Raw genomic sequence first — 13,296 nt, forward strand, 5'->3', positions numbered from 1 at the left:
GAAAACGCATTGGCTTTCACTCAAGTTCGAGGATCCATTAAATAAAGCAAAAAAATGCACATTACACGAAAGGTAGATGTTCATTGGCGAATAAAGAGAATGCAAGCTATGCAAAAACGGATTTCACTGATTTTCTTAGCCGGAATGTGCCCTCAATCTCTTTCTGACACATGGCTAAAATTTATACATTTCTAAAATTTATGAACTAAATTAGGCTAAAATTTTGAAGAGAAACTAATTCCAATTTTTATTTAAAAATTTAAAAACATATTTAACCCTAAAACTTAAAAAGTTAAAAGTAATTTTTAGAATATATTGTTAACAGTAAAGAACCTGACTTTATTACTTTTTCACTCAGTAACATGTGGTCCTGAAATTCCTAAAATGAAAGACATGCATACTCAAAATGCCATCAGAACTTGCCGAAAGTGGAAAACCTATAATCTCCATTAACATTAGATTAGATTCTATAATCAATTGTTCCTAAAGCACGCGCTAATGCATGATATATTAAACTCATCAGAGAAATAACACTGAACTCAGTATTTAGCATAAATATTTTGTTGTAAAATAGATGCAGCCTTGGGATTACCACCCTGAAACGAAATAATTAAAGATTTAAACAGGGAAACATGCATGCACTAAAGTCGAAAAATACCTTTGAAAAGTTTTCGATTTTCCTAAACCCTAATTAATTAACCACGAGACGTCCCTTTGATCACTCATAACACTCCATACTCGAGACAATGCATCTTCCATCAAATTGGCTTGTTTAAAATTCTTTGATTCTGACGTATATATATAATTAATAATTCAGATAAGCATGAGTTATAGTATTTAATTGCAGTTAGTTAAGATTCATTACCCTAGCTTATTATAAACTGCATGCTCTTTATTTAGTCTTGAAGAACGTGGTTCCCTTCAACATCAATCGTCCTTACATTAATTGACTGAAAATTTTCAAAAAAAATAATCTACGTATAACCCACCATGTGTTTATTTACTATTATGGACCATTATAATATGGTTTACATTGTTTGACTTCCATTTTTTACTTTCTGGCGTGACTTAGCGTAGGTCATTGATTAATGTACTATTATCTTTTTTTTAGAAGAATCAATGATACACTATTGGAAGTTCCACATCGACTAGAGATAAAATTAATTTACAATATATAAGTGAGAGCGGTCATCACCTTATTAGTCGGTTTTGTAGAGTTGAGTTAGGCTTAAATTTCACTTCTAACACACACTAAATCATATCAGAGAGTAAAAGATGAGAGTCATAGTATAATTTTTCTACTATTATATATGATGTTTGGGTAAAGTTTTTGAGAAAAATTAGAAGGGAGTGTTGGATTTGTATATGGTGTCTCCGAAAGGTGAGAATGTTTAACCTTAAAATGGTTGACATAATTGTGATTTATAGGGGACTTAGGCCCTTTTAATAAGTAATTTGAGTACGTCCGAAGTGTTCCCTGGACCTAGGAATAGTTAAGTTTGACTCAGAATTAGCTGTGATCCTTCTCAATCCAGAGAGAATTTGGTAGGGTAGGGTCCTACAAATACTTAGACTCTTTCATTATTATGCTCCCTACATCATCACGATCATGTTTCTCACAAATCACACGCATTACTATGCCTTTGCATTGGTCATCATCATCTGATTTTCCTCCCTATACACACAATAATCTAATTCTACATCTCCTCAACCATCTCATTAAATAAGAAAGAAAATTCTCTCTTAATTTTAATAAAATTAAATTATTATTTATGCCCACTTTTGTTTTTCATTGAATAACATACAATCTTATAAAAGTATTTTATTTAAGTATAATGAGGTTTTGTCAACTCTTATAAAGTAAAAAAAAAATTGAGTTTTTACTTTTTATTGTCAAAATATATAAATATTTATTTTTGTGAAAAAAATTATGATGATTTTGTAACAATTGCAATTTAAATTAATAATAATGTTGGATTATAAGATTTTCACTTAATCGTTATTCATGCTTTATTATTTTATCTTTATCAATTTGATAAATGAACACGTACTGCATTGGTCTCTTCATACATACAACTTTTCGCAACTTTACTTGTCTTTTTCATGATATACATCTTACTAAAGTATCCTAAATTGTTTTAAAAAGTTCATATGTATCTTTAATTCCAATATGTTCAATAAATAGTCATTTTATTTTGTACATGTTAAACATAATATTAGGGTTGCTTTTGTATAATAAGTGCGCATAAAACACGAATTTTATCAACTGAAAATGTTTAGTTACTATGAAAAAGATATCAACATTAAAAGTTTACTTTAAAAAATGGTGCGCGTTTTTTTTTTTTTAATTATGACCACTCTAACATTTCTAGCTGTCTACATTTACAATTTATATATAATTTTTCTAAAAAGATTTCTCGTTTTGATGCGCTATCTTAATTGAATTTTATCATTACAACTCATTCCAACTATTCTAATATTTAATAATTGTAATGGGACAATTTCATCTCAAAACTCGTCATTTGATTAAATTTCTGTTATGCAGCTTTTATTTATTAAATTTATATTAATTTAAATTTATTTTAACTCTGTTAATGTAATTTATAATTTTAAAATATAGTATTGAATTACAATTTAAAGATAAAAGAATGTAAACATTCTGTGGCTATTCAATTATTAAATAAATCTCTTGATTTTAATTAAAAAAATATGTTAAAATACGGGATTAATAATATGTTTTTGGTCCCTTAACTTTCGGTGAAATTTGAAATTAGTTCATTTTGAAATTTTGGACCAATTTAGTCATTCATCTTTCAAAATACGTGAATTTGGTCATTTTAATCAAATTTTGTTAAATTTATTTGACATTTCAAGCGTGTTTCATAATAGTATTTGACTTAACGTTAAAGCAAAAATATGTCAAACAGTATAAACAATTCAAATACAATCTTAAAATATGTACGAAATATCAAATAAACCTAAAAAAATTTAATTAAAATTACTAAATTTACATATTTTTTCGAAAGATAAAAAACTAATTTAATCTAAAATTTTAAAATAAAATAATTTCAAAATTCAGTTAGCCTGTAATATAAGTTGTTTGAAGTCTTTGAGATTTGAAAAGTATATGAAAATGTTTAAAAGATAGTTATGATTGAAAAAAAAAAAGGTGGGGTATAAATTATTTTCTTGGGGTTTTGGGAAGAAATGAGATCACATGGGGTGTTCCCAGTAAGCAGATCAGACGGACAGGATGAAATGCGAGGAAATGAGAAGAGTGGTAAGATATGTCTCCATGCCTTGTCCAGTTTATGCTGCTTCTCTGTAATGGTTTTTGCGGGGAAACATTTCGTCCCCACATTTGTTTCTCATCTCACCGACCACCTCCTACTTCACCCTCTCATTGCTCCCACTACATTCCATTCACCTTTTTATATATAAACACACACTTAACAACCTCTTCTCTTCATCATACTTTTTCTTTTCTCATCAAAAAATGGACAAACAAGATCTCGGCCTTGAAATCACCGAGCTCCGGTTGGGCCTTCCCGGCGCCGCCGCTGGGGACAACAACCACGACAAGGACAACACCAAGAAGAACAACAAGAGGCTCTTCTCCGACATCGACGGTCGAAACAGCTCCTCCGAAGAAGATGCCAAAAAAGAAACCAAGAATCATCAAGTCGTTGGGTGGCCTCCGGTCTGCTCCTACCGGAAGAAGAACACCGTCAATGAACCTAAAATCTACGTCAAAGTCAGCATGGACGGTGCTCCTTTCTTGCGTAAAATTGATTTGGCTATGCACAAGGGATACTCCGACTTGGCCTTCGCCTTGGACAAGTTCTTCGGTTCCTATGGAATCGGTGAGTCACGTTTTTCTTTCTCCTGATATTGCTTCGTAGGTTGTCTACAGTACCTGGTTAAGGTTTAAGAAAGAAACATGCAGTTTAAGATTCCGTTATGTGTCTATCTATAAACACGAAATAGACTTTAATTAAGTATATGTATAGTTTCTGGCTAGCTATATATATGAGAAGTTAAGGCAAGATACGGTTAATGATCCACAGAGAGAGTCAGAAGAGAAGAAGAAGAAGGATTTTGAACTTTAAGAACACAGAGTTTATCATAATTGAATAAGTATACATTAGCAACTCCTTAAAAGAACAAATTTTTTTAAAAAAAAGGAAAACCCTTATATTGTTTCATTGCAAAGTGTTTTGATTTCAGTTTCAGAGAGGTATTTTATGTCGGTGAAAAGTAAAAAAAGTAAAAAAAGAAAAATTGGGAATGAAGAATAATATTATAAGGAAGATTTTGATTAAAAATTTTGTTGACAGGCGAAGCGTTGAAGGATGCGGAGAATGCTGAACACGTTCCCATATACGAGGACAAAGATGGTGACTGGATGCTGGTTGGAGATGTTCCTTGGGAGTAAGTCTTTTTTGCCCCTTTTTTTCTATAATTTTTTATTATGTCCTTTTAAAACATGTCAATAACATTAAATGAACTTCGTAAAACTGTTAGATTCATGTAAAGGTTTCAAATTTCCTTCTAAATATGAATCTGTTCTGCGTTTGTTTTGGTTTGGGTGGGAGCATGAATTCATGTTTCAAGAGACAAAAGTGATAAGCGTGTGAAACACGTACGAGTCAAATACACCACAAGTACTTGTGCGTGTCTTCCACTAGTTATCTTCAATCACCGTGTTAGCGCAGCATAACCCACACACCAAACTTTGAATCCGTTTCTGAAAACCTTCGTTAATCTCGCTACTTTATTATCTCTATCAGTATAATTAACGATTACTGTTAATTAATTGCAATTATGTAATTAACAATGCATTACTTTCTAATCTAATCATGGGTCAAATAAACAAGTAGTCCCACCAAATTTAAATGGTAGTCGAATTGGTCTGTGATTTGAACGCAGAACAAGTTTGGGAGAATAATTTTGTAGTCCCCCAACACAGCACTTGATTAGACATGTGCCGATTATGTTGTCGATTGACCTAATTAATTAGTTCTACTTAATTTGTATGCTAAGTATCATTATCCGAAACAATTAAAAAAAATGATCTTGGATCATATATTGCCGACATGCGTGAATCCCTCGTTATGATAATGTTCGGCACATCAACATGGGAAGGGTGGGGGATACACACTAATCAATTGAGCCCTCACCAAAGAAAAAGCAAAACCTTTAATGGTAAATTAGTTTGAATTTTGTTCCGTTGTGACTTCAAAATATATCGATGATTATTAATTTAAAAATATTAAAATAATGTGTTTTTAATATTTAATAGAAGGTAACCACGATAACTCATTAGATAAATCGGATTCAGTGATGGATATATTTTTTCATGATCATAAAATGTTCAAGAAAAAAGTAAAAAAAAAAAATTAAATTTATTTTTTAAAATGTGTGTAAGTATTGATGTAAAAAGTGTTGCAGGATGTTTAGGGAGTCATGCAAGAGATTGAGGATTATGAAGAGATCAGATGCAAAGGGGTTCGATCTGCAGCCAAAAGGGTCTTTAAAGGGATTCATAGAAGGCGTGAGAAAATGAAAAGTATAGTAGATAAAGAAGCGAAGAAGATAGGCTTCTAATTCATGTCGTACACGTTTTCAACACAAAAAATCAAGTTTCGTATGTTGTCGTTTTATTGTATTTGAGGAAGCAACATTTTATAGTATGGTGCATGAACCACTCTAAGAATGCTGTTTAATGAAATAGGGAATTCCAAACTCATCGTTTTAGTATATGTCTTGTCATATTTGTTAATATGCTGCAAATTACACCAAACTTATTGTCCATCCATTTTTGCCTCCAATTTCCTTTTAATTTCTCGTGCTTATCCTTTTCAATTATTTTAAAATTTCATATCTATATTATATAGTAAACTAGATTAGCCGATTAATTAGGTTAAATATACTCTTATAATTAATTCACGTGAACACAACATGACACGAGCGCAAAAATCGAACACTACCTTAATCCCAGCATAGGTGCAGAATCTTACTTGAATCTGAACATCCAAAATACACTTTTAAATTAATCAATATCTCAATCTTAATTATTTTATTCTATTTTTCACTCGGTGGGAAAAAAATCACTATGAATAAATTTAACTAGATGTATATTTTATTTAACACTGCTTCTTTTAAGAAATACCAATGTTAATTAATATTTGACCACTATGGTACTTTTTCTGAGACTTCTTAAAAATAATATCAGAGATGAACAAATATTAATAAATTTAACAATAATTGTTTAAATAAATGGTTAACTATATATTATTAATGAATTGTCTAGTGGAGCACAAAAATTAATACTCATTGGCTTGTACAGTAAAATACAGTTACAAACTAACTACAGCATTTCACAAGTCAATTCATACTGGTTGTTGGATCTTATCTTTATCTGTTTTTCTTCTTTTTTTTTACAATTCTTTTCACAACTTATTATTATTATTAATATTTTTGTTAAACTTTATAAATATAATTTTCGTTCAAATTTATTTTTACACTAATTATTCCAAATACTTTTTCATCTCTCCTCTTTTACATTTTTTTTCAGCATATAAACCTTAAAATCGAATTAGTTTTTTTTTTTTTTTCTCTCAAATTTAGTATTTGGAGGACTAAAAACTCGTGGTATTGTTTATCATCTTGTAAAAGCCACACTTTGATTTAACTGATGATTTGAAAATAATTTCTTTATGAATTACGTCAGTGAATAATATTTGAATCAGTATTATTTGTTTTGTTTCAGTATCAAGGTACTGAAATATTATTTTTCTTTATATTATAAATTTATCGTATTTATAAAAAAATTAATAATTACTTTCATTTTAAAAAGTTATTTTAATTTTTTAATCAGTAAAAATAAATTTTTTTATTTTAAATTGAGTTAATGGAGAATATTAGTATGAATTGTCATTCAATTTAAATTTATTCTCTTTAACTAATTTAGTGTTTAGGATAATGTAATTGATTATTATTATAAATTATTAATTATATTCTAGTCATTTTATAATCTGGGATAATTCTAGTTTAGGTCTGTCAAATTTTCTTCTTCTTTTTTAAAAGACCCTCGAAATTAAAAAGAATGTGATTTTAATGTCCAACGTCTAAAATGAATATTTTAAGGTTTATATTTAAATTATAGGTTTAGTACATAGATACTGAAACCGTTTTCTTTTTCAAATTTTGAGAGATTAAAAAAATTGAGATGAAACTAGTAATCCAAATTTCATGATTTGAAGACATAATTCAGTATATTATAAAATATTTACTTGTTATTTGCATTAATATATAACTAGTTTTAAAATTTATTTACCTATTTAAATTAATTATATGTTCAATGTATTATTATTTGAAATAATTATATATATATATATATATATATATATATATATATATATTGAATTTATTCTCTGTGTGAAAATTTAAGCTTAATCAAGTTTCAAGTTGCTCATTGATGGGAGACCAAAAAACCTTTCACTCATAAATGTGTGTAATTTTAATTCAGTCTCATTCAAAAAATTTATTTTTCAATTGTTTGCATGTTGTTTAATTTTTTGTTGGTGGATAAAGTGATTATTACTTTATCTTGTCCTCTTACTTCATTATTTCCACGTATTAAGAAAGGAAAATTAATTTTTAACAAAGTTGACAAATTTTTTACTATAAATAACGACATTTTAATAAATAAAAGTAAGGTTTTATGTGATCTAGGAAAAGAAAAAAAAAGTTTGGTGTAATTTAGAAATTAAACTTTGTGAAACTTTATTAAAATTTGTCAACTATCATAATTCATTAAAAATATGAGTTTTTATTATTAATTAATATAAAATAATATTAAACATTTTTTACATCCATAAAAAGATATTATATTTCTTAATATTTGAAAATAAGAAAAGTCAAAAATAAGATAATAATTACATCACTCAAATAACAAATATTCAGGAAAATGACTCAATTGAAAAGTTAAAAAAAAAATTGAAGTATATCCAATAGATATAAAAATTTAATTAAAATATAAAAAGTTACGAGAGATTTAAAATTTAACTACACTATAATTACATTAAAAGTTAATTCAATTATCGATGATTTATGATGTGAAATTTTACATCGTTGTCTATTCAAGTCAAATTCATACCACATTCATCATCATTAATAATAAATTAATATCATTTGAAAATAACCTATGAACATAATTTGCTATTTTAGGCGAACTTGGGACACCTCTAGATTAAGAGTGAAGGACTAGTCTTTTCGAAGCATCGATATTCGTTCAAAGAAGTTAATCACTTCCCACAAACGTTTTTGCATAAACACAAATTTATAATCGTGTTTCCGACCACATACTAAAAAGACAAAATTATACGTAAATTATGTTACACACCAAATAAATAGATTCCTACAAATTTCTATAATACCACGGTCAACCACGTAAACAAAGGTGTAAAACATTGCGTGCATGATATTAAGAGAGGCTAATTTTATTAATAATTAGTTTTTAGATTAATTATAAGTACCTTTTTAGAGAAATTTAGTGGTGGTAAATGTGTTTATTATGGGTGATTAAGATTTGTGTTAAAATAATAAAAATTAGAATAGATTTGGTGAAGGTACGTGAGAGAGAGAGAGGGAAAAAGGACATGGAGCCGCATGCATCGCTATCAATGTTCCTTTGGGATCTTAATTGTCTGCCTGCAACTAATTTAGTTTACCAATATTATGCAATTAAAGGAACTATTTCTTTCTTATTTATATTCAATTCATTGCATCGCAAGGGTCCACTTAATTAAACACATGCATGTAAGAATTTTTGGGACCCCGAGTTTCAACAATGCATGCATCCATCACCCTTCATCTCGATCGCATTCTATCAATGCATCTTCTCCGTCTCTAACATATAAAATTAGGTTTAATCTGGTAATCAATTTCGTTCGAATGTATCTAAACAAAATGGATATTATTTGAATAATTAAATCATAAAATAAATATTATTTTATAGTTATATTTATTTATATACTATAAAATTGTATTGTCTTTAGTCGATGTGAAATTCTCAACACATTTATTGTATATGATGCTCTGACACACCTTATAAATAGCGTGTCCCGTATCCGATACGTATCGGATACCAACACTCGTACAATATTTATAGGACACACTATATTCAATTTGAAAGATATTTTTTTTCCATATGATTTTGACAATTAAAATAATGAACAAATCTTATATTATCACTATTTTTTGCATATTGGATATTAGATAGATAGATTAGATTCATTTTTGTGTTAGTTGACAATAAGTTAATTAACAGTTTCAAACTTAACATGTATATACACACTGTGTCCAGTGTCCTATATTTTTCCAATTTAATCGTATTTTCGTATCTGTATCTGTATCGTATCTGTACCTATTTCCATATCCGTGTCATACATTCTTATTTCTAATCGGTGCGAGATTTGTAATATAAATATTTAAGAAGTATGTTATGTGGAATGTGAGGTGAGTGTTGAAGGCTCCCTAGAAAAAGAATAGAATAGAATGGGATTGTATGAGGAGAAAAGAAAGATTCGAAATTGTGGGGGTGGTGGAAGAAGTAAGGGAGAAGATAGAAATGATAGGGGAATAGGTAGGTAGGGTTAGGGTTAGGGTTGAGGGAGGGAAGAGAAGAAGTAATGGGGGTGGTGTCTTTTATAGGTAATTGGAAAGACAAGAGTGTGTTGATGTTAGGGTATGGCCATAGGATGTCTATGGTTAAATGGGGTAACCATAAAGGCTATGGAGCCAAGGCATGTGAAGGAGGGAAACAGAAATAGTTGTACTATTAGTGTTACAGTATGAGAAGAAGAAGAAAAAGGGTCCACAAAGGCATCAATTGCTACCCCTTTAGGAAAGAACACGGGATCACACTCTCACTTCTGCCTCACCCGGAACGAATATCATGATAGGATTCTACCTCTCTCTTTTCTTTTCTCTCTCATTTCATTGCTAAAGGATAAAATAACACCCTCCAATGGGGTATACTCCTACCACTTTCTTCACTTTTACACCTTCACCAATCAAATTATAGTTAAATTATCTATTATAGTTGAAAATTTCACGTCAACAAGAGATAAGATTAATTCATAATTCGTTTTATCGGAAGTTTCACATCAAAAGATAAGACAATTTCATATTATATAAAGTGAGATACAAACCTTATCTTCCAAACCGATTTTGTGGAATTGAGTTAAAACTAATTATTATATTTAAATTATTGTCTGTTTTAAAATTTAAAACTTCGATCATAGTTTTACCTTTAAAAAATATATCAAAGAAATTAAACAAAAAAATATATTTAAATTGATCTCCACCTTTGACTATAAATAGGGTTTATAAGTTATTACAATTGTCATTTTACAAACTAAATGAGTTATATCTCCACGTGTCAAATGAATATTTAATTTCAAAGGTGCTTCGTTTTGTACAAATGAATTGTTTACTGCAACTAGCTATGCTCCCACACTCTCTCTTCCTAAATCACTGATTTTTTCTTTTTGTTTCTTTTCCATATTCACATTTAATGATGGGATACATCAAATGAATCTTGTATAGTATTTTGACCAATATGAATAAAAATCTGCCTCTTTAATAATGTTATACTATATCTTTACCAACATGAGATTTATTAAATTTTTTTGACAACTTAAAACCTAACTTGGTGGTCAATATATAGGATAAATATGGAGCATATAAAAGTAATAATATTAACAATACAAATATGATGTTAACACTAACTATGATAATTCATTAACATCAATTGTTATATTGTAGCAATAAAATGTTATACTATATACCGAAACATTACACAAAATATTGAAGTTAAAGTTTTTGTATAATAAATATGAACAAATAAATGTGTTACAAACAATATTTTTTTTATTAGAATATCTTCTTGTGACTGTCAGCCTCTACTTATTCAGTCACAGCTGATATAAATATATATTTTGTTACACACTAGATTTTGTATAATATATAAATAAAAAAATTTAATAAGAAAAGTTATTTACACTTTATTAAAATATTCTTTAGTTTCTTTTAAATATTTCTTTATCACTCTTTAAGATGATGTATGAGAAATAACCTAAATCTTATTTATAAGTTAAACTCGTAAGGAAACCGTGACCAATTTTCATAGTTTTTGTCTCGAAAAACTTTCACATATCCAAGCTTCAACTATTTATTTTTATTGTTTTGAATTTTAGAAATATTTTATTTATTTGACTGTTATTTAATTTTTAAAAAAAATATAAATTAGCATGTCATTTATAAATTACCTTCTGCCTAATTTGTTTATTTTAACTTCTTTCGTTCACATCACAATAAATAAATCCATGTAAACTATTTTTCCAATTTAAAATAATAATTCCTAAAAAATAGAGAAAAATATTTAATTCTTCTATTTTCAATGCAAAATTTAAATAAGTTATTAATTATATTCTATTTTAGCTTTTCTCCATTTAAGGCTCAAGTAATTTTTAGTATATAATAATAGTGGAAATAAAGGTATTTAAGAATAAAACAAATTAAGTTATCTTAAAGTTAAAAAAAGAATTACTGATAAAATGAAACCATCTTTTATTGAGAAAACGACAACTTTATAATAACAAAATGTGTAATCAAAGATGAGGTAACTGGCAGGATTATAAATGATTAAAAAAGTTAATATTTTCTTAAATTTTTAAAATCAAAATTAAATGAAATATCTTTTTGAAAAGAGTTGTAACACTTTTATTTTGTTCATGTAACAGTTTGTCTTTTAAATATTTATATATAGTGAGAGACTATTGTGCTTCTTTAGTATAGATTGAGTTTCGCGGAAAACATTAGAATAAGAAACAAATATTCTACACTCTGAATTTCAATGGTAGTTTTAGAATCTAGATAAAACATTAAGCCTTTTCTGAATTATACCCTTGAATATATTAAATTTTTGTTATTAGCAAATGAAACAAATTGAATATAAATTGGTTATATATTCATTTATCTTAAATTTATAATTAAAATCATTGAATAATAATTAATTTTAATAATAAAAAAAATCAATTATTATAAAAATAAATTTAGATATTAATTTATAATTTAAAAATTATTGATAACTAACATAAATTATGATTCATTAAAAACTGATAACTAATATAATTTTTAATATGAATTCGTTTTTAAATTAATCATAAATATTAATTATCAAATTTTTGGTTATAGAAAGAATTGTCTTTTGTAATTAAAAAATTAGAATTTAAGTTGATTTCTAAATATATTTTTGTACGTTAAAATTGATTATTATCTAAGAAGTTTTTAATTAATTTATAGAAGTAAGATAAATGATAATTTCTCAATTTTGCATTGATTATCCAACTTAATGACGAATTTCATTTTCGATACTACTATACAAACATTGATCTCAATGGCTTTCTAACTATAGATCCTACACATTTATATATTCTTTGATTTAGACTTGTTCCTTGTGGTGATTAATCAAATCTTACGTTTCTATGTATCTTTATTTTAGGAAAATTAGGCTTTTCTTCTTATACTTAATCAAACTTTGTTTTAGTATTTTAAAATTTAATAATTAATACTCAAAATTTGGAAATATGTAAATTTAATCTTTTTCTCAACTTTATGAGTACAAATGTTCAATATAAAAGTATAAAGAACTAATTTATTAATTTAAAACACCAAAATTAAAAGTATAAATTCAAAAAATATTTTTTGCTTTCTACCTATAATCTCCTGTGCTTAACCACAATTCCTACTCGTCTTGTTGATTAAATTTAATAATTATATATATATATATATATATATTACCTTTTTATGAATAGCTTAAACCGTGGTCCCCATGTTGTTTAACCAGAAGGGTCTTATGTGTCTATATATATGTTGCTTAGATTTAGATTTGGTCCTTATGGTGTTTAATCATATAAAGTATAATTATGATAGCTGAACAACATTAATTGAAACTAAAGATTAGAAAGAGCCTCACACGTGTTAAGATTATAAAGAGCTTATAAAAGAAAATATTTATCTACTAGCTAGTTAAAGTTATCAATTATTTATAATTTAATAAGTCAATTAAATAACTTTAACTAGTTTTTTTTAGATTTGATATAGGCATTTAGACTTGAACTTATCTTAATTTTTTTCTCAAAACAGTTCAATTTAACTTATGTGTTTTAGGAATTGAAATAAATTTTATAAAGTATGATAAGAAATTAAAATATAAATATGTACATA

At 27.3% G+C, this 13,296-nt stretch overlaps 1 protein-coding gene across 1 annotated transcript; it reads left to right on the top strand.

The window, feature by feature from the left end:
- The first annotated feature begins 3,270 nt into the window (after positions 1-3,270).
- On the top strand, positions 3,271-5,816 carry LOC114185498 (auxin-induced protein 22C). Its single transcript, XM_028073245.1, has 3 exons — positions 3,271-3,863; positions 4,338-4,431; positions 5,452-5,816. Exons 1-3 carry the CDS (start codon positions 3,497-3,499, stop codon positions 5,564-5,566), a joined length of 576 nt encoding a protein of 191 aa, XP_027929046.1. The 5' UTR covers positions 3,271-3,496; the 3' UTR covers positions 5,567-5,816.
- Positions 5,817-13,296: the final 7,480 nt, after the last annotated feature.

Source organism: Vigna unguiculata, chromosome 5 (assembly GCF_004118075.2).
Source record: "Vigna unguiculata cultivar IT97K-499-35 chromosome 5, ASM411807v1, whole genome shotgun sequence".
NCBI lineage: Eukaryota > Viridiplantae > Streptophyta > Magnoliopsida > Fabales > Fabaceae > Vigna > Vigna unguiculata.